The sequence below is a fragment of the Amphiprion ocellaris genome, chromosome 13, assembly GCF_022539595.1.
Source record: "Amphiprion ocellaris isolate individual 3 ecotype Okinawa chromosome 13, ASM2253959v1, whole genome shotgun sequence".
Lineage (NCBI taxonomy): Eukaryota > Metazoa > Chordata > Actinopteri > Pomacentridae > Amphiprion > Amphiprion ocellaris.
The window spans coordinates 19367254-19389344 of NC_072778.1; the positions used below are offsets into that span (position 1 = coordinate 19367254).

The following is a 22091-nucleotide window of genomic DNA, read 5'->3' on the forward strand; positions in this document are numbered from 1 at the left end:
CACATTTGATTAATTCAAAACGCATGCCTGGATATCTGAACAATAACTGAATCGGCAAAACCACCAGCTACATATCTAGAGATGTAGATATACTGTACTGAGAAAAAAGCTAACGTGTTTCCAAAATGTTTCAGCACCACAGTCAGCATCAACAGAGCAAATTAAAAGACAATACTTCTAAAATTCAAAGTAATGTTTTGAAGAAGCACATGAAATAAATGCTTTAAAAGACACTTACCTCTTCAGATGCCCTCCTCCTGTCAGGGAGCACTAGAGTATTGGCATGGCTGCCAGGAACTATAGTAGATCCTATACTCATTCTGGGTCCAACTAACATGTAGCGTTTGTCTCCAGATCTGTACTGGATGCTGTGACACAATGTCCCATCATAATTAGTCTCTTGCAGATATTTGGAAGTATAGTCTGTGGATTTGGAGCACTGCATTGCAATCAGCACGATGATACTGATGAGAAACAGGACAGAAACTGATCCCAAAGTTATAATCAGATAAAATATAATATCATTTTCTCCTTGGTCTTTTGCTGCACTTTTGACATCAGACGCTGCAAAAGCCTCTTTGGGCTCCACAAGTTTGACAACGACAGTAGCTGTTGCTGAGAGTGAAACGTTGCCGTTGTCTTTGACCAGTATGACCAGTTTGTGCTCAGCCTCGTCTGTCTCTGTGAATGAGCGAAGTGTTCTGATCTGTCCTGTATATCGGTCCAAACCAAAGAGACTGTGGTCAGTGACTTCCTGCAGTGAGAAGAGCAACCAGCCGTTATATCCTATATCAGCGTCATAGGCTCTGACTTTGGTGACCAAGTGTCCTGCGTTGACATTTCGGGGAATCTCCTCCACACCTTCAGCAGATCCATTGGAGCTGAGTGGATACAGGATGACTGGAGCGTTGTCGTTCTGATCCAGAATGAAGACGTTGACTGTGACATTGCTGCTGAGAGACGGAACTCCAGAATCTGTGGCAACAACTTGGAAGTGGAAAGTTTTCAATGTTTCAAAGTCAAAACTTTTCAGTGCTGAAAGCGTACCGTTTGCTTCATTTATGTTTAGAAAGGAGGTTATTGATGGTCCTGGACTCTTACGGTCCAGGGAATATGTGACCGCTGCATTTTCACCTCCATCAGCATCAGTCGCGCTCACTGAGAAAATTGACATTCCTGCCTTGTTATTTTCAGGCACATAAAAAGTATACGGGCGTTCAGTAAACAAGGGACTATTATCGTTAACATCCAACACATCTACCTGTATCACCTTTGTAGATGACAGAGCAGGGCTCCCTAGATCCTTGGCTGTTATTGTGATGTTGTATATATGCACTGTTTCCTTATCGAGGTAGTCCTTAGTAACCAAAGAGTATGACTGCCCGTCAGGGGATGGCTTTAAGTCAAAGGGTAAATGGCCAGGCACGCTGCAGACCACCTGCCCGTTCACACCTGAGTCAAGATCCGTGACACCCATCAGCGCCACCACAGTGCCTGGAGGTGCATCCTCCGGAATGCGACTGGAAAGAGATGTGATGTCTATTTCAGGCTGGTTATCGTTCACGTCTTCCACTCTCACAACCACGTTGCAGTGTGTGGAAAGAGACACGGCGCCTTTGTCCGCAGCCAGTACTTTAATCTCGTAGACTTGCTTTTCTTCATAGTCAAGGCATCCTTTAACAGTTAGTTTTCCAGTTTTACTATCCAATTCAAACGGCTCGGATGACAGTCCTCTAATTTTACTCCTTAAAGAATATTCAATCTCACCGTTTACCCCCTGATCTGAGTCAGATGCATTCACTGTCAGCAGAAATGTCCCTGCAGGCGCGTTTTCTCTTATTGTTACGGCGTATTTTTGTTTATCACACACCGGTGGGTTGTCATTTACATCCGATACAACAACAGTGATATTAATGGTACCAGATTTTGACGGCTTTCCTCCATCTGTAGCAGTTAATAGTAACCAGTGTTGAGCAGTGTGCTCTCTGTCCAACGGTCGCTGTAAGACGAGGAATGGAACCTTCCCGTCCTCTCCAAATTCCTCAGTTTCCAAGCGAAAATACTGGTTATGGTTTAGCTTATACGAATGTAAGGAATTCAAACCGACATCCAAGTCGTGCGCTCCTTCCATTTGAAACCGAGAGCCAACTATGGCGGACTCCAGCACCTCTAATGTGTAGTTTTCTTCAGGAAATTTAGGCCAATTGTCGTTTACATCGAGTACCTCAACTATTATTTGGTGCATTTCGAGGGGATTTTCTACAACTGCTTTCAGATTTGTGATACATGGGACAGTTTTTGCGCACAGCTGCTCTCTGTCTACTTTCTGGTTCACCAACAAAACTCCATCTCTTGGATTTACCTTAAACAGACGCTGCTTTGTTCCTGACACGACACGAAGATTCCTGTCCGTCAGTCGTCCAAGATCCAACCCGAGGTCTTTAGCTACATTTCCAACTGCTGTCCCCTCTTTCAATTCTTCCTGAATGGAATATCGTATTTGAGCAGAGATTCCTTCAAATTTAGTCACAATCAGCAGCGCGAGACAAAAAGAAATCCACACATCCCTCCACTGTCCTTTGAGGTCCGTTATCTCCATTGTTTGGTTAAAAAAATCTTTTTATCGGCGGTCGTAAATTCTTAAACAAAATTGTAGGGATTTTTCAGTTTCTTCATAGGGAAAACAAACAGCAAAAGTCTTGGGGAATCCTCATTCTGTCTGAAAAGGGAGGACCGTTTAGTCCGTTCTTTCAACCGTCTCTTTGGGTTGTTATGAATGTACATGTAGAATAAAGATGCCCTCTCACACACGACCACTGTCATGATATGCAGTGTAACAGCACCACCTATTGTCGCTGCAACGATGCTGCAGTGACGATAACATTTTTACTTCCAATTTATTCTGTGGGGTTTTACTTAAGTACAACACTGCATTTACTTTTAGACAATAAAAGCTCTAAATGAAAATTATAATGCCACCAGTTACTCAGATGTTTTATTTTAACATTACAATGTGTGTTAAATATCGATGCAGGCAGATTCTGAAAAGCACAATGACCATTCCAAGTCGGAGTGAGGCTTCCCTTTCTTTTTTCTTTCCGATTCATTACAATGTTTTATTCCACTAACAACCAATATTATTTGTCAAAATTACTTTACCATTGCCAGAGTAAGATGTGACCATTTATTGAGAAAATATCATTTTCACTTTTTCAGTAGCTTAACTATCAAGGTGAACATAAACACATTTCCGCAATTTTTGTTGTCTTTCCTGCAAGAAGAATAGGAACAATAATACTACAGTTTAAAAACATTTCCTGGAAAGAATGATACAATGGGGTATAAAGTAAGGCCAAAAAAGGCCCTTAAGGAAAAAATAAAAACAGCGTCCCCCCATAATTTTGTTTATTATTGTTTTCGGGGGGGGGGGGGTGTTTGTTTTGTAACTTTCAGTCTGATTCTCAGTTATCCAGATCACAGCAACCTTATAAGAGGTTCAGCTAAAATCACATGGACTTCTTTGTACGGTTCTTCGATAACCTAAAATATTAGTTTATTAGCCTAGTTGCTTTTCTGTTCTTGAAGATGCTTTTAAAAGAGAACCCCAGTTGCTTTTTATTTAAGCTCTCAATATATGTTGAATTCCATGGTCTTGACAACATTCCTTCTCTTGCATTTCAGCTGCCAGTCGAGCAGTGATCAGAATCAGCCTGCAGTTATCGGTATTTAATGGATATTATGTTCAGCAGCTGGACTGTTGCTCTTTCCAGATTTGGAGAATCATTGCTTCGTTGTTTTGCGGAAGAAAATCTCTGTGAAAAAAAATTCTATGGCTGACGCATAAAAACAAGCTTCACTTTTTTTTTTCTTACTGCGTTGCTGCTAAAGCTGTTCACATTCTCTTTGCTTGCACTCTGTGTGATCTGCTGAGTACACTCCCACAATCTTTATCCTTTTGAAGAGGTGAGCAGTGACATCGTATGGAATAAATCTGCAAGTGCATCTATGATGAGCCAACTCCTATGGTACACAGTGTTCATGCGTAAATGTGGCACTTTGCCTTTGCGGCAGCCTTACCACATCACAGCAGTGCACGGGGGAATCCATCATAAATTACGACAGAGAAGAAAACATAACGACCATACTAACAGCAATTAGGAATCAAAGTGACCTACATAAGCGTCAAGTCTTTGCACCCCTCCCACCTGCTACTGCTGACGTAGTGGTTCTGGATTTAGGCCAAACATATACGTGCGCGTGCACGAGCGCTGCGGCATTCCGCATCACCTCCTCCCATTTCTGCCTCCATCGATCCACCCTCCTGCTGCAGCAATGATACCAGACTGTGCACCTCGTTATCATTATCATAAACCTTCGTTAGACAAAGGAAACAGTAACTCTTTGCAGAGAATGCTCATTTGATGTCTGCAAGCTGCGGACGCTGCACTGTGGAGTGGATGAGGGGGGCTTGTGGGAATATTAAATCACAGAGTCAGAGCTACAGAGAGAGGACGGCACGTTACCATGGCAACGTGGCTCCATTAGACTGGTTGCTGTCCATGGTGCTGAAGGCAAGCAGGCGCACAGCAAAGAAGCAGAGGGGGAGGGATGCAGAATCTGTGAATTCTGCAGACAAATAAACTCAGCTGTATCCATGTGGCCTGACGCTCTTAGCCCTCTGAAATGTTTAAGATGTATATTCTCTTTTTCTGCAGTCATTGTGGTTCATTTAGGATTTTTTTTCTTATTGCAGTTACCAGGGAAGATGTGTGCTTGAAGTCATGACAATGCATTAAAAATATATAAAATATCACTTTTAAAATCACAATTTCCTCTCCAGTATCACAAAAGCTATCCCTATTCAGTGCATATTTTACAGATATACTGGAAAATACATTGATGCGTGGTGCGTATGTGTTAGCCTACTAGTGCCAGCTGGTGGCTGTTCAAATGCTTTGTTACACATTGGTGCATTGCTGTGTCATGCATCAGTGTGTTAGTCTGTCAGTGGACCAGAGCAGCAGACAGCAATCATTGTTAGAGTCACTTGTTTACAATGGTATGAATTCAAAGCAAGCTGAGAAATCTGAAGGTTATTTTGATTTTGCGTTGTTTATACCAAACACAATTTAATCAGAAGTGGAGCCCATTTAAAAGCCATGGCACTTGTTTGGTTTAAAGGATATAAAACAGCATAAACCTCTCATGTGCTAAAATGTATTTTTAAAATCTGCTGTTATACAAGGATATTAAATCAAAATAATGCATTTTGTGGGCCTGACTGCCATTGTCTCCTCCTCACACATGATCTCTTCTCTCTGGGGAGATGAGGTCATGTGTGCAGACACAAAGAGAGAGAAAGACAGACAGCCTCAGGAAAAAATACTATCAACACGTGTAAAACAGTGGTCATACTTAGCCAAATCTATTTTTTTTAACATTGTAATAAAATGTTTTGTTGCTCTTTTCTGACGAATGTTCCTTGTTCCTGTTACATTGTGTCTCTTTGCAGGATAAAGATGATGCACAGAAGGGGCCCTTTCCACTACTGTCACACATGAGAGAGGTAAAGTCATAACCTTCCTGAAATGCTTGCCTGTGGAAATGCTCCCGCTGCTTTCACTCACACACCTTGTACACTTGAATTATGTAAACCACTTTTTTCTAAAAAAAAAAAATCATTTGATGCAATTAAGAAAGATGCTACCTGGATTAGAGTCAGTGACTACCACATAATCTGAAACCTTTAACAATTCACCGTATGTTGAAAAACTTATATAAAAAAGGAAAAAATAATCTAGAAAAGTAGTAAATAAATAATAGTGCTAATGCCTCTTAACAGGAATGAAAATATGGAAAGAGAGCACTGACTCTTAGATAAGCCTTTAAAATCAAGGAAAAGGTTCAAAGGACACACACACATATATATGTGATTTTTTTCTATGCTGAAAACAGGTTAAGCCTTTTAATAGTTTAGGCTTCTGTGGAGATAGCGTTTTCTGTTCCTTACAGGTTTATATTCCTGAAAATGGATAAAAAAAATGAGAATAAATCAGAATTTGAAAATATTATTCGTATTTAAGTTTAGCAATTAAACAGCACTATTTTACAAAGCTTCTATGTATGTCTCAGGTCACTTGTTTTTAGGAAAGGGTTTGTTTTATGGAGAATAATGTGCACATAAGCATGCTGCTTTATTGACGATTCATTTTTTTTTCTTTCTGGAAAGTAAGCTTTTTCCTCAACTATTATTTGAATAAGTCCATATTAATCCTTTGTCACAGAAAATCATTGTTGGACGAGTCAAAGTTAAACTCACCACACCCAAAGGTTACATTAAGTGCAATACTACAACAACATCATAATGCTTTTGAGGTTGGTATAGGACTAGACCTTTTTTTAAGTAAAGCCAGTTGATTTTAAGAAAATACCACTAAGGATTATTCAGATTCAGTTATCACTGTACTGACATTACATTGCACTTTGAATTCAACATAGCAGACTGTTAGAAATATCCAGGTAATTGTGTTCAGTGAAGCAGATGACACAGATCAGTTATTAATGTACAATATGTCAAACTTTACAGGATTTTCGTTTGAAAGTATTTGTTTGTGCTTTATAGACCATAAATATACCTATCTAATTCTCATTTGTAGCAATAGCTACAGTCTACTGCTTGAAACTATATGGTTTACATTGTCTTTGAGACTTAAAGTCAGTGTTCCTGTTTGTTACTATATTATTACTGTCTCACAGAGAGAGTCAATTATAAATAATAAAAATGGGTTTGGGCCTTTAGGCAAATACCTATCACCCTTCCATGGTTTTGTGGATTACAACAGCTTAACAGTGATATTTGAACTTCAAGTTAAAATAAAGGGCATAAGCAGGAGGATATGTCAGAGCACACTGCTGCTAGAGACTCCAGTCTGTATGTATTAGTGGTCATAATCTCCCTGGAAGACAGCTATTGAACAGAAGCCTTCAGAAGATATCAGTCAGTGACAGAATGAGAGCATGAAATTATCTACAAAACATTCTACCATATTCTCTTGCGCAAGACAGTTTTGTAACTAAGCCCGTCTTCATGCTCCAGTAGTGTGATGCTACCGTATATCACATTCTTTGATATCTCTGGGACAAACAAATTTGTGATCCATACAAAATCTTGCAAGTCAAGAAGCCTGTGCCATTGAATGCATGGAAAGTTAATCAGCAACTAAGCAATTTTGTGCACAAAGATCTCATTTCTCATTGTCATATATATATATATATATATATATATATATATATATATATATATATATATATATATATATATATATATATATATATACTTATAACTCCAGCTTGCATATCTATGCTAGGTCTGACTCTAAGGTACCTTGTCTAGAGAAAGATCCAAATTAAATTAAAACTGGATTCCTTTATTATTTGGAAAATCTCTGTGTGTAGTGTTATCACCATGGTCTTCATCATTTATTCATAATGCAGGCTTGCAGTGCAGCCAGCCTTTAAGCAACTAACAATTGGATTTTGTTCACAAGGGCTAGATAGCCACTGAATCAGCAAAACCAATAAATCCAAAGGATTGTCATTCCTATAGTCAGTGCTGCACCGTATGCATGGAAGCAAATCCCTGTCCCATAATGACACAGACAAGGAAATTGAGTTGTCGAAATGAGACATGGCTAACTAGCTCCTATGAGTGGAACAGAATTAAAACGCATTGCAGTGATCTTTAACTTTGACATTTTTAAATTATAAACACAAATGTGGTTTCAATGGATCCCCTGATCTTATCCATAAAGATGCTAATACACATTTTCTTTAACCCCAAGCAGAATTAAAACCTCTTTTTAGAATAATACACCTTTAAAGAAAAGAATGTCTTTCAATGCAAAACACAGAAGAAAAGTTCAGGAATTAGTTTGTATTGTGTTTGCATTTAATAGATCATACAGACCAGACCATAGCATTACACTTAGCTCACATTACACAATTTACTATATGTTGCACCATAGAAGTACCACTGTACAAAAGCACTTACTTTATGTTTGCCTTTATCACATTACAACTTCTTACAAGTAATGCAATGTGAGCTGTGCTAAAGAGTTTGACAACATAATGTCTGATTGTTTTGGCTCATAAATCTGATGGCACGGGAGATCCACATTTTTGTTCACATTAAAAAGTTTCAAAAGCACTGGTATTGAAAGTGAAAGGCATATTAGTCAATACAGACATATGATATACTGAATATAAGAGTTTCATCTGTATCCCAATTTATGCATTGCATATATAGATACATACGGTAGTCAGTAATATACAAGAGCACAACTTTCAAATGGTGACATCAACCACAATTATGTTGCTTCAGTATTATAAAGTAAGCATTGCATGTTCATGTTCAGCTCAGAGATTCAACATGTTACACAATAGCAGAAGACACTGAAATTAAGGAGTACTAGGAGTTTGGATTTAGAAATAAACAAAGTACATGTTAGTGTTTGTTGTGTATATACAGTACTCAACAGGAGACATCAATCAGTCTATTCTCAAATACTCACTGCATTCACTTTAGTTCGGTTCAAACCCCAAGACTCATTCTCCGGTAGTGTCCAAGTGGACAAAACATTCAAGCACACTGCACACTTAAATTTAAGCTATGAATGCAATTAATATTATGAATCCAAAGAAATGCCATTGTGCTGGCAGGCATTTTGCGCTCACCTCAACTAGAAAAAGGAATGAGTTTACAAATTTGTTGATCCAAACTGAACATGTCAGAACTTTGTGATAAGAAAGTACTACGCTCTTGTACTCCGTCATTGTGGTCCCATTAAAAGGTAATCTTCCATCTTGATAAAAAATAATAAACACTTAGACTTAACTGCAGAGAGTGGATTTGCTCTATATCATAAATCATCTAGAGCTATCAAAGTACGTTGATTATTTCATGCAAAAACAACTGAAAGGCATGATGGCTAAAGGCCTCACTCTTACCTGTTTGATGTACTCATTAACTTAGTTAAATCTCTCAGCACTCGCATTCATATATTCAGGCCTAGCTCACATAAAAAGCACAAAGTCAAGTACAAAACAGAAAATTACTAAAAGTTACCACATTTATAAAATACTGATTCCCTTTCAATTCATCTTTTAAAATGTAGGTTGGTGCTTTTTTGACATTTAATTAATTGTGCTATTTCACTTCCCTATGTAACTTATATATTATACATCACTGCTGTTTTGAAGCAAGACAAAGCACAGAGGTTGAAATTGTAACAACCAACATGTTTCTTTTTTAGAGAAGGAAAAGCGTCTCATGGAGGCATTTCAACATTCCCATGTCCACTCTTGCAGTCCTTGCTGTGGCTTCTTTTAATACTCACTACTACGATTTTTACAGTCTGCTTTATGAGTGTCTCCTCTTGAATTATTATTTCTTGCTTGAAAGTCTTGGAGTGTGGTTGAAGCCATGCAGTTTTTTCATGCATATTGAATAGACAAAGAGGCGTTGTTGACTGGCTTTTCATGTGCTTGAAGAAAGAGAGGGGCAGGAAAATGTTTCTGATTAGTCGTCATAGTCCACTGGCGTTCTAGCATGAAAATTACACATTGTGTAAGGAACAAGGACCAGATTGAGCAGGATGGACATGGGGGTGTTATGGTTCGGTGTTTCTCCTTTCCTCTGTGAAGTTTTTTCCTGTCAGCGTCAATCCAGTACACATCTGGAGGGGTGGCCTTATGTGGAACTGCTGCTGCTGGTGGTGGATGCCTGCCAACGAGACAAAAGAATCAGAAAAATTTGGAACAAGAACCAGAGCACTGAGAGCCTTGTGACTGGCCAAACTGACATATCTCATGCAGCTGACGTCTGTCGCTCAGACAGGGGCTTCAGGCAGAGGACAGAGTGGGTGGAAGGTTTGGAAGGATCCTTGAACATGTAGTGGGGAGGTGGCAGGTCTATCAATGAATACCATGCTCCAAGATTATGTGAAGGAGAGTGGTTGCTAGGTAACTGGGTGACTGGTTTCTCTTTGCGCCTCTCCTGCACAAAGAATTAGGTCACAAATCAGGCTACAGCACACAGTGTCATTCATGTTCAAAAGTGTCATTCTGTGAAGTCAGTAACATTCAGCCGAATTACAATTTTAACCAACCCAATCAGACAGAAACAGCACAGTTCAATTCCACTTACAAACACTCAAAAATAGGATAGATTCCTAATGCATTAGTGATGGGTCAGTAGGGGATAGACAAATATTCATATTCACATGCACAGCATCCTTTTGAGAACATAGTGATTCAATTAGATGAAGACATATCAACCGATTTCTTGGTATGCTTTAACAGCAAAAGCCAAATTGTGAAAGCACAAAGCTAGCAAACAGCAACAATGAATTGAAGATTTTTTTTTTCTGAGCTTTGAATCAATGTTTGTGGTTCAGATACGTTCTATACACAATTCTCACTTTGTTCACCAAAAGCAATGACTAAGGCAGGAATAGTGTTTTAATATTACTTAATGTGGATCATTTGCTTGTTTGATTGTCTGCAAGAATGATAACTTGTCAGCCAATATGTGTATTATTGTCTAATGTTTAAGCACAGTCAAGATCATTGTCACTATATTTTTTTTAGCATCTGCCAAATTTGATAGAGGAAAAGATTATGTAATACTGGCTGATGTGGTGCTAATTGCTGTGCTAGTTGGATTATATAGGCATTCAGCTTTAAGGATTAGACCGTTATGTTAGGAACAGTAACCCAAATATATGCATGAAGCGCTAACAAAGAAGATTTGGCAAAGTGCATGTGATGTCAAGTGAGTGACCCTTTGCAAATATTTTTTAAAAAACTGCTTTTCCAAGAGAACTTAAATAAGATAAAATAATAATTTCAAAACATCCACTGAGAACAAAACAAACACAATAAACAATCCAAACACTAAGTTCTGGAACTGAATTTATAAAAGGTTATCCGGGGCGGGGGAGTGAGACTCCTGCATACCTCCAGCTGCAGAGTGGGCTTCCCTCATTTAGGGTACTTTAGAGTGGGGAGAAAAAAAAAACAAGCAATTCAATGGTCAGGTCATTGCAAGCAGAAAAAGAGATTCTTTGTGTATGTATCCTATGGTCACAGAGTTGATGTCGAAGCACTATAAATGAAACGTTATCTTTGAAAAACACCACAGTATGGTTAGTGTGACCCTTACAACAAATAGTACAGCTTATTACAGTGAATTCTTTAAAAGTAGGTTACAGCACAGTTTTACATTTAGCTTAGTAATTATTTGTTTATCCAGCAGCATACTTACCATCTGAGATAGATAGATAGATAGATAGATAGATAGATAGATAGATAGATAGATAGATAGATAGATAGATAGATAGATAGATAGATAGATAGATAGATAGATAGATAGATAGATAGATAGATAGATAGATAGATAGATAGATAGATAGATAGATAGATAGATAGATAGATAGATAGATAGATAGATAGATAGGAGGTCAACATTCCAGGTCACAAAGTTGCAGAGCTCAAGAAAGCTCATGTGTGCTGAATGGCACACTATGTTGTGAAAATACTATGTGGGAAAGAGCATGTGTATTTCAATGAACATAGCAGGCCATGAGAAAAAATGACAGACATAGTATATAATACAAAATAGTTACAGCTACAGACTAAGTGTGTCAAAACTAACTTATACGAGCTCTTTGTCAATGTTTCTATTCCACTATATACATGATTGTGTTTTCATTTGCAGTCATATAACAATGAAGACACAACCATTCCCCTGATATACAGGCCACAAACTGAGGTCACAGAAATATGTCTCTAGGCAGCTGAAATTGAAAGTGTGACTCTAAACCGACAGCAAATCTTCAAATATAAACATCTTCAGGCTATTTAAAGAAGCGAAGGAGTAATCCCTCTTGTTACTGCTTTGTTCAGGTTAATTTCTATTAAATGCAGCTGTTATTTTACTGATGGTTGTTTACTTTGTGTTCAGATCATAAATTGATTGTTTTGTTATCGCTTCCATTTCACGACAAATGTTTTAGCATGTTCAGCAAAAGTTTTGGTTTAATGTCAAGGCTGACATTGGTAGCTGGGCTCATATTTGTGCTGTTGGTAGATGACATTGAAGGAGTTTTTGAAGTATCATACAGAAAGTTTCAGTGACTTGAAAATTTGTTTTTAAGGCACTGTGTGAACAACTCACACTCACAGACAAAGGAAAAGAAATCAGTGGAGATTGTTAGTCTGAAACACAAAGATGTAAAAGTAGAGATAGAGCAAAAAGTCAAAGGTGTGGGTTTGTATTTCTTCAGTAGATTTATGATTTGTGCATTTATTTTACTCTATTGCTAAGGATATATCATCATTAAATTAAAATGAAATGCCCTAGTGTTTAAAATATGAAATATATTATCTTGTTTTATCTTTTAATTTAAGCTTACCACAAGCAAGACGTTGTGCACAGAAATGACTGCTTTAAATATTTAATGCATTTTGTGAACCATTTGTTTAAACTACAGTGAAATAAGTCACCATTTGTACCTGCAGAGTGGAAGCTGCTGAGTCACTAGTGTCTGTCAGTCCTGTTCCTCTCGGTATACTGGACACGATGTATCTGGAGCCCTTTGGTACAGGCTGTCTGACCACCAGCTTTCCTTTCCTGGTCTCTGCCAGAAACAGACTGTACCAGTAGGCATCATTGGAGACCAGAGTGGAATCTGCCACAGCGGAGTTCCTCTCACTGTTCACACTGTTCCTGCTGGGAGGAGCAGCTTTGCTGGGTTTGGGCTTCTGACACTTGAGCACAATGGTGACCAGTATGGTGATGAGCAGCAGGAATGAGACGGAGCCCAGACCGATGACCAAATACAGGTTGAGGTCAGAAAAGATGTCATATTCCAGAGGCACCTCAGTCATGTCAGAGTAGGCCTTCACTGCAGTCTCCACTGTGGACAGCTTGATGGTGACTGTAGCAGACAGAGCAGGATCCCCGTTGTCCTTGGCAACAACAACCAGTCTCTGATGGCGTGGATCTCTGTAACTGAACATCCTCATGGTCCGGATCTCTCCGTTGTATTGGTCCAGACTGAACAAGGTGGCGTCAGTCACCTGCAGAAACTGGTAGGTGATCCGAGAGTTGTGTACTGAGTCCGTGTCCAAGGCTATCACCTTGGCTACCAGGGAGCCTTTATCGGTGGATCTGGGGATCTTGTCCTCCACCACCGAGCCGTGCGCTCGCCACGGAGACACAATGACCGGAGCGTTGTCATTCTGGTCCACAATGATGATGTGAACTGTCACGTTGCTGCTGAGAGGAGGAGATCCAGAGTCTCTGGCGTCAATGTGGAACAGAAACTCCTTCTCAATCTCATAATCAAAAGTCTTCAGTGCATAAAGTTTCCCGTTCTCTGGATTGATAGAGAACAGCATGGACATGGAGGTGTTGGCTATCTCCTTCTCTAATATGAAGTAAACCAGATACTGGTTTTCATGGAGGTCAGGGTCAAACGCAGTGAGAGAGCTGAGCAAGGCTCCAGGTGCGTTATTCTCCATGACACGTATGGTATAAAATGACTGAGGGAACTGTGGGACATTGTCATTAACATCCAGCAGCTCTAACGTCATAGTTTCATTGTCAGATAAAGGAGGAGAGCCTCTGTCTGTGACAGTGAAGGTGATGTCATATTCTGGGACCTTCTCACGGTCTAATGGCTGTGAAACTACTAATTCATAATAGTTATCAGAGGACTCCCTCAGTTTGAAAGGCATATTTTGTGGAATATGAAGATCCACCACTCCATTATCACCTGAGTCTTTATCACTGACACTGACTACAGCTATCACTGTGTCTGTGGGTGTATTTTCTTTAATTGGACTTTGAAAAGATTTGATAGAAATTTCTGGGTGATTATCATTCATATCTGTTACCTGTATTGTTAGTTTACACTGTCCAGATAAAGAGTTCGATCCTTTATCACTGGCTATAACCTCCATTTCATAAAATTTTAAATCTTCATAATTTATCATCTCTTTCACTCTGATTTCGCCATTTTCTGGATTCAGGTTAAACATATTCTGTGTTCTCTCTGATGTGTACAAACTATATGAATAAACAACATCAGAATTGGACCCTTCATCTAAATCAGTTGCATTCAGTTTGATCACCAGACTGCCAATGGGAGAATTCTCCATCACATCCACCACATATTTGTCTTTGTCAAATGACGGGGCGTTGTCGTTCACATCGAGCACGCGGACAATGATGCTGGCTGTACCTGTGCGCGTGGGGACTCCACTGTCCACAGCAGTGAGTATTAGATTATGAACAGCCTGCTGCTCTCTGTCTAAAGCTTTCTTCAGGATCAAGTCTGCAAATTTAGTCCCATCTCTCCCGGTCTGAATTTCAATTGAGAAATGTTCGCTTGAGCTCAGGTGGTAATTTTTCACAGAATTTGTTCCAACATCTGGGTCTACGGCATTATTCAGTGAGAATCTCTCTCCAATGGGACTTGATTCTGAAATGTCCAAATGCATGGTTCCCCGACGAAAATGAGGAGCGTTATCATTAATATCCAAGATTTCCACTTCAATATTAAACATTCGTATTGGGTTTTCTATGGTCGCGTCCAATTTAAGAAAGCACGATGTCGTGGTTTTCCATGGACAGAGAAACTCTCTATCAATCCTCTCCAAAATAAAGAGCTCTCCCGTGTCTTTGTTGACGTCGAGATATTTTTTGTTTGCCACAACGTCTACGCGCATTTTCCTTGTGTTCAGAGTCTTCACGTCTAATCCCAAATCAGCTGCTAAATTTGCGACGACAGATCCTTCCTCCATTTCTTCAGGAACAGAATAATGGCTTACTGCAGATACCGAGTTCATGATGGCAGCGAAAAAGATAAATACAGTAACGTACCCCTTCCAGAATAATTGTTTGATATGATGCGTCATCCTGAAGGTTCTGTACAATACACCTTGAAACACGAGGATTTCGCAAACTGTATTCTTGTCAACGAAGAAGCGACACTACCATCTCAACAGAAAACGTTTCTTCACCAGAAGCGACGTACGTTCATGCCACCACTGGCTCTCCATCCTCCAATAAACTATCGCGAGAATAATGATTTGATCAGTGAGTGTCTTTTTTCAGGGAGCAGCGACAAAGATGATTGTGCAGCCTTCGCAACTTTCTTGACCAAATAGAAGTTTTCTTAAATTATGACAGGCAGTGGGCGGATTTAAATCATGGAATGATAAGTTGGAAACAGTTCTTTTAATTACGTTATCATTTTTTGACTGAGAACCTTCATTGCATAGGTGGGACGAGGAAATTGACCACATGCGTGTTTGTTGTTGTTATAAATTAATGTTTCGTTCACAATACGTTTGCATTACCTTATCATTGTTTGTTTGTTTTGCCACTGGTATATATTGTGATTGTAACAGCAGGAATTGTTGTCAGCACGATCTCTTTCGTTTTTTCCGAGTTTTACGCACGAGTGTGTGTGTGTGTAAAAGTTGTGCTGATCATGATGACAACAAAGGTGTCTATGTGCAATAATTTTTGTTTATTGGTGCTTTATTTTTAATGTAATATTAATGTTTCCCTTATCCTGCCTGATTTCTTGCTCCAGTATCTTAATAATAAAAATAAATACAGGCTGACATGACAGTATAAAGGAAAGAGAAGATAGGCATCAGAGAGAAAAAAATATTGCTTTTGAATTCAATAAAACTATGTCCGGATTTAATTAAAAAGTTCATGTCGTCATGTTTAGGGAGGCTGATCGAACACAATTTTATTTTGCATGACGAAGATTTTCATGTTTGATAGTTCATTTTAAGAATTTATTTGCGCTTAATGCATAAAACAAAATTAGGAAAAACAGTGAAAATATACTCTCAACTGATGAAAGGAGAGAAAATATCAGAAGTATTCTCGCTTATAAGTAGACGATTGATATTCAGAAAAAACATCAGTGTGTAGTACATCTTAAACAGATACTTTTCTCCTACCTGCAGAGTGGAAGCTGCTGAGTCACTAGTCTCTGTCAGTCCTGTCCCTCTCGGTATACTGGACACGATGTATCTGGAGCCCTTTGGTACAGGCTGTCTGACCACCAGCTTTCCTTTCCTGGTCTCTGCCAGAAACAGACTGTACCAGTAGGCATCATTGGAGACCAGAGTGGAATCTGCCACAGTGGAGTTCCTCTCACTGATCACACTGTTCCTGCTGGGAGGAGCAGCTTTGCTGGGTTTGGGCTTCTGACACTTGAGCACGATGGTGACCAGTATGGTGATGAGCAGCAGGAATGAGACGGAGCCCAGACCGATGACCAAATACAGGTTGAGGTCAGAGAAGATGTCATATTCCAGAGGCACCTCAGTCATGTCAGAGTAGGCCTTCACTGCAGTCTCCACTGTGGACAGCTTGATGGTGACTGTAGCAGACAGAGCAGGATCCCCGTTGTCCTTGGCAACAACAACCAGTCTCTGGTGGCGTGGATCTCTGTAACTGAACATCCTCATGGTCCGGATCTCTCCGTTGTATTGGTCCAGACTGAACAAGGTGGCGTCAGTCACCTGCAGAAACTGGTAGGTGATCCGAGAGTTGTGCACTGAGTCCGTGTCCAAGGCTATCACCTTGGCAACCAGGGAGCCTTTATCGGTGGATCTGGGGATCTTCTCCTCCACCACCGAGCCGTGCGCTCGCCACGGAGACACAATGACTGGAGCGTTGTCATTCTGGTCCACAATGATGATGTGAACTGTCACGTTGCTGCTGAGAGGAGGAGATCCAGAGTCTCTGGCCTCGATGTGGAACAGAAACTCCTTCTCGATCTCATAATCAAAAGTTTTCAGTGCGTAAAGGTTCCCGTTCTCTGGATTGATGGAGAACAGCATGGACATGGAGGTGTTGGCTATCTCCTTCTCTAATATGAAGTAAACCAGATACTGGTTTTCATGGAGGTCGGGGTCAAACGCAGTGAGAGAGCTGAGCAAGGCTCCAGGTGCGTTATTCTCCATGACACGTATGGTATAAAATGACTGAGGGAACTGTGGGACATTGTCATTAACATCCAGCAGCTCTAACGTCATAGTTTCATTGTCAGATAAAGGAGGAGAGCCTCTGTCTGTGACAGTGAAGGTGATGTCATATTCTGGGACCTTCTCACGATCTAATGGCTGTGAAACTACTAATTGATAATAGTTATCAGAGGACTCCCTCAGTTTGAATGGCATATGATGTGGAATATGAAGATCCACCACTCCATTATCACCTGAGTCTTTATCACTGACACTGATTACAGCTATCACTGTGTCTGTGGGCGTATTTTCTTTAACTGGACTTTGAAAAGATTTGATAGAAATTTCTGGGTGATTATCATTCATATCTGTTACCTGTATTGTTAGTTTACACTGTCCAGATAAAGAGTTCGATCCTTTATCACTGGCTATAACCTCCATTTCATAAAATTTTAAATCTTCATAATTTATCATCTCTTTCACTCTGATTTCGCCATTTTCTGGATTCAGGTTAAACATATTCTGTGTTCTCTCTGATGTGTACAAACTATATGAATAAACAACATCAGAATTGGACCCTTCATCTAAATCAGTTGCATTCAGTTTGATAACCAGACTGCCAATGGGAGAATTCTCCATCACATCCACCACGTATTTGTCTTTGTCAAATGACGGGGCGTTGTCGTTCACATCGAGCACGCGGACAATGATGCTGGCTGTACCTGTGCGCGTGGGGACTCCACCGTCCACAGCAGTGAGTATTAGATTATGAACAGCCTGCTGCTCTCTGTCTAAAGCTTTCTTCAGGATCAAGTCTGCAAATTTAGTCCCATCTCTCCCGGTCTGAATTTCAATTGAGAAATGTTCGCTTGAGCTCAGATGGTAATTTTTCACAGAATTTGTTCCAACATCTGGATCTGCAGCATTGTTCAGTGAGAATCTCTCTCCGATCGGGCTTGATTCTGAGATGTCCAAATGCATGGTTCCCCGACGAAAATGAGGAGCGTTATCATTAATATCCAAGATTTCCACTTCAATATTAAACATTCGTATTGGGTTTTCAATAGTAGCGTCTAATTTAAGAACGCAGTACGAAGTTGTCTTCAGGGGGCAGAGAAATTCTCTGTCTATCCTTTCCAAAATAAACAGCTCCCCTGTATCTTTTTTAATGTCAAGATATTTTTTGTTTCCTACCACGTCTACCCGCATTTTTCTTTTACTCAAACTCTTCACGTCTAATCCCAAATCCGTAGCTAAATTCGCAACGACTGAGCCTTCATCCATTTCCTCGGGTACAGAATAATGAGTTACTGCAGATACCGAGTTCATGATGGCAGAAAGAAAGAGAAATACTGAGACGTACCCCGTCCAGGAACACAAAAGAATATGACGAGCCATCGACAGAGAAAAAATCCGTCTTTACAACCTTGAAATTTGATGTACGGTGATTAAAGGACCAGTAATCCTTTTGAAGAGGAAATGATCGCAGCGAGGGTCTTCAAGAAGAATAATTCTTAATACTAGTACGAGCAGAGATTTTCATGTAATATGTCTGCCTCCGCAGCCTCCAATGAACTATCGTAAGAACGATGACTTCATCCTGACAGTTTTTGTGGACAGCAGCGACGTTAACAGTCCTGAATTAATCTTTGCACCTCATAAATTAGCAAGAAGCCATTTTTCATTTGAAAGAGAGCTAAATCCAATATTTGACATTTTATTTTTGCATGCTATTTTTTTGTGGATTTCCTTTTCGTCTTTAAGAAAAACTTAAGTTTCTCACAAGTTTATTGGCTGTAGTGTGTGTTTTTTTTAAATGTTTAAATGTGTTATTTTAAATTTTTCTAATTAAACTTCTACTTACTAATATTTTTTCACTGTAAATACACAATGCCATATTCCTTGTATTTAACTTTTCCTCTCCAGCTTGTGAGTAATATCACTAAAATATGGTAAATTAAGTTACTTTTGTAAGTGATGTTGCCACATGGAGTACCTTCCATTGCCCCATCATTAGGTGATTTCTAAAAAGAAGCCATACCTATATATGGTAAGCTAGAAAACATATTTTTTAAAAAGCCAGCCATTGCATGCATTCTGTGATTGTGTCTACCTTTTCAATTAAAAATTCAAACCGATATTTAAATATCTAAATGTCACCTCTGACTTCAAATAAATATGAATATGATCGATGTGTCAAAATTCATAAACACAGAACGTTGATCAATTACATTTTTGAAAACATTTACACATGTGATGGAAGGAGCTGTCGATCTTAAAAAGAATATAACTCTGGGATTCTTCCACATGGTAGTATCCAAATGAGGGGTGTTCAGAAATTTAGCGATTTGCATGTTTTTTATGGCTGTATTGCATAGAAATGCTCAACAAGTGGGCATGTCTGTGTGCAAAACAAGTTCAAATAACATATTTTCATACCTGCAGAGTGGAAGCTGCTGAGTCACTAGTCTCTGTCAGTCCTGTCCCTCTCGGTATACTGGACACGATGTATCTGGAGCCCTTTGGTACAGGCTGTCTGACCACCAGCTTTCCTTTCCTGGTCTCTGCCAGAAACAGACTGTACCAGTAGGCATCGTTGGAGACCAGAGTGGAATCTGCCACAGTGGAGTTCCTCTCACTGATCACACTGTTCCTGCTGGGAGGAGCAGCTTTGCTGGGTTTGGGCTTCTGACACTTGAGCACGATGGTGACCAGTATGGTGATGAGCAGCAGGAATGAGACGGAGCCCAGACCGATGACCAAATACAGGTTGAGGTCAGAGAAGATGTCATATTCCAGAGGCACCTCAGTCATGTCAGAGTAGGCCTTCACTGCAGTCTCCACTGTGGACAGCTTGATGGTGACTGTAGCAGACAGAGCAGGATCCCCGTTGTCCTTGGCAACAACAACCAGTCTCTGGTGGCGTGGATCTCTGTAACTGAACATCCTCATGGTCCGGATCTCTCCGTTGTATTGGTCCAGACTGAACAAGGTGGCGTCAGTCACCTGCAGAAACTGGTAGGTGATCCGAGAGTTGTGCACTGAGTCCGTGTCCAAGGCTATCACCTTGGCTACCAGGGAGCCTTTATCGGTGGATCTGGGGATCTTCTCCTCCACCACCGAGCCGTGCGCTCGCCACGGAGACACAATCACCGGAGCATTGTCGTTCTGGTCCACAATGATGATGTGAACTGTCACGTTGCTGCTGAGAGGAGGAGATCCAGAGTCTCTGGCCTCGATGTGGAACAGAAACTCCTTCTCAATCTCATAATCAAAAGTTTTCAGTGCATAAAGGTTCCCGTTCTCTGGATTGATGGAGAACAGCATGGACATGGAGGTGTTGGCTATCTCCTTCTCTAATATGAAGTAAACCAGATACTGGTTTTCATGGAGGTCAGGGTCAAACGCAGTGAGAGAGCTGAGCAAGGCTCCAGGTGCGTTATTCTCCATGACACGTATGGTATAAAATGACTGAGGGAACTGTGGGACATTGTCATTAACATCCAGCAGCTCTAACGTCATAGTTTCATTGTCAGATAAAGGAGGAGAGCCTCTGTCTGTGACAGTGAAGGTGATGTCATATTCTGGGACCTTCTCACGATCTAATGGCTGTGAAACTACTAATTGATAATAGTTATCAGAGGACTCCCTCAATTTGAAAGGCATATTTTGTGGAATATGAAGATCCACCACTCCGTTATCACCTGAGTCTTTATCACTGACACTGACTACAGCTATCACTGTGTCTAATTCTATGTTTTCATTGACTGGACTCTGAAATGATTTAATGGATATTTCTGGGTGGTTGTCATTCATGTCTTCAACTAGAATCTTTATGGTACATTGTCCTGATAAACTATTGACTCCTTTGTCAGTTGCTATAACTTCCATGTCATAAATCTTGAAATCTTCATAGTTCAGCATTCCCTTCACAGTAATTTCTCCAGTGGAGGGATTTAGATTAAATGTTTCCTGTGTTTTCTCTGATGTATATAAACTGTATAAGTACATCAGATCAGAATTTGACCCATCATCTAAGTCTGATGCATTAAGGTTAATAACAAGGCTGCCAATAGGAGAATTTTCCATTATTTTTACAGTGTAGATAGATTTGTCAAATGTTGGAGCATTATCATTTGTGTCTGAAACATGAACAATAATGCTGACTGTGCCAGAACGAGCAGGTGTTCCTCCATCTACAGCATTGAGTATTAAATTATGAACAGCCTGCTTCTCTCGATCTAAAGCCTTTTTCAAGATCAAATCGGCAAACTTTGACCCATCTCTTCCAGTCTGAATTTCAATAGTAAAGTGTGCACTTTCACTTAAATGGTACGTTTTTACTGAATTGCTTCCAACATCAGGGTCAACTGCGTTGCTCAACGAAAATCTTTCCCCGGTAGGCGTTGACTCAGATATATCCAGATGTATGACGTCTCTTCGAAACTGTGGGGCGTTGTCATTTATATCCAAAATTTCTAGTTCTATATTAAATATCCTCAAGGGATTTTCAAGTGTTACCTCCATTTTCAAGTAGCACGAGGTCAACATTTTTGTACATAGATGCTCCCTGTCAATCTTCTCTACAACATACAGCTCACCGGTCTCTTTGTTCACATCCAGATATTTTTTGTTGGCGAGAAGGTCGAGACGCATTTTCCTCACATTCAGTGTTTTAACATCCAAGCTGAGATCGGTAGCAAGATTGGCAACGACTGATCCTTCTTTCATCTCTTCGGGTATCGAATAATGAGTCACTGAGGAAGTCACATTATGCACAAAAGAAACGAGAATCACAAACGCCACGTACCTTTTCCTCGACTGCATTGTTACATCGAACCGCATGATTGTTCTTCTTTTTACGCACACCACTGATAGTAATTCATGTTTCTACTTATTTACTCCATCACTGCCAGCAAGATCTCTATCCAGCCCCGTTTACAAATGTTTTAATCCGGTGATGCGTTGACGCGAAGGAGACCAAAATTGTGTGGCTCGCCTTTATTGTGCAGTTCAGCACCGCGGACCTGTCC

At 40.0% G+C, this 22091-nt stretch overlaps 1 protein-coding gene across 1 annotated transcript; it reads right to left on the reverse strand.

Annotated features, from left to right (window-relative positions):
- Window positions 1-223: 223 nt before the first annotated feature.
- Window positions 224-22048, reverse strand: LOC111577457 (cadherin-23). Its single transcript, XM_055016889.1, has 7 exons — window positions 19493-22048; window positions 19219-19224; window positions 16048-18475; window positions 11044-11052; window positions 9879-10054; window positions 9660-9781; window positions 224-2616 (listed from the first exon to the last, which is right to left on the reverse strand). Exons 1-7 carry the CDS (start codon window positions 21901-21903, stop codon window positions 224-226), a joined length of 7545 nt encoding a protein of 2514 aa, XP_054872864.1. The 5' UTR covers window positions 21904-22048.
- Window positions 22049-22091: the final 43 nt, after the last annotated feature.

Coding starts and splice junctions, on each gene's coding strand:
- LOC111577457 (XM_055016889.1), bottom strand. CDS start 21,903: ATGCGGTTCGATGTAACAATGCAGTCGAGGAAAAGGTACGTGGCGTTT. Junction 9,782..9,878: donor CCCCTGTCTGAGCGACAGAC/GTCAGCTGCATG, acceptor TCTCGTTGGCAG/GCATCCACCACCAGCAGCAG. Junction 2,617..9,659: donor CCGAACCATAACACCCCCAT/GTCCATCCTGCT, acceptor GCCGATAAAAAG/ATTTTTTTAACCAAACAATG.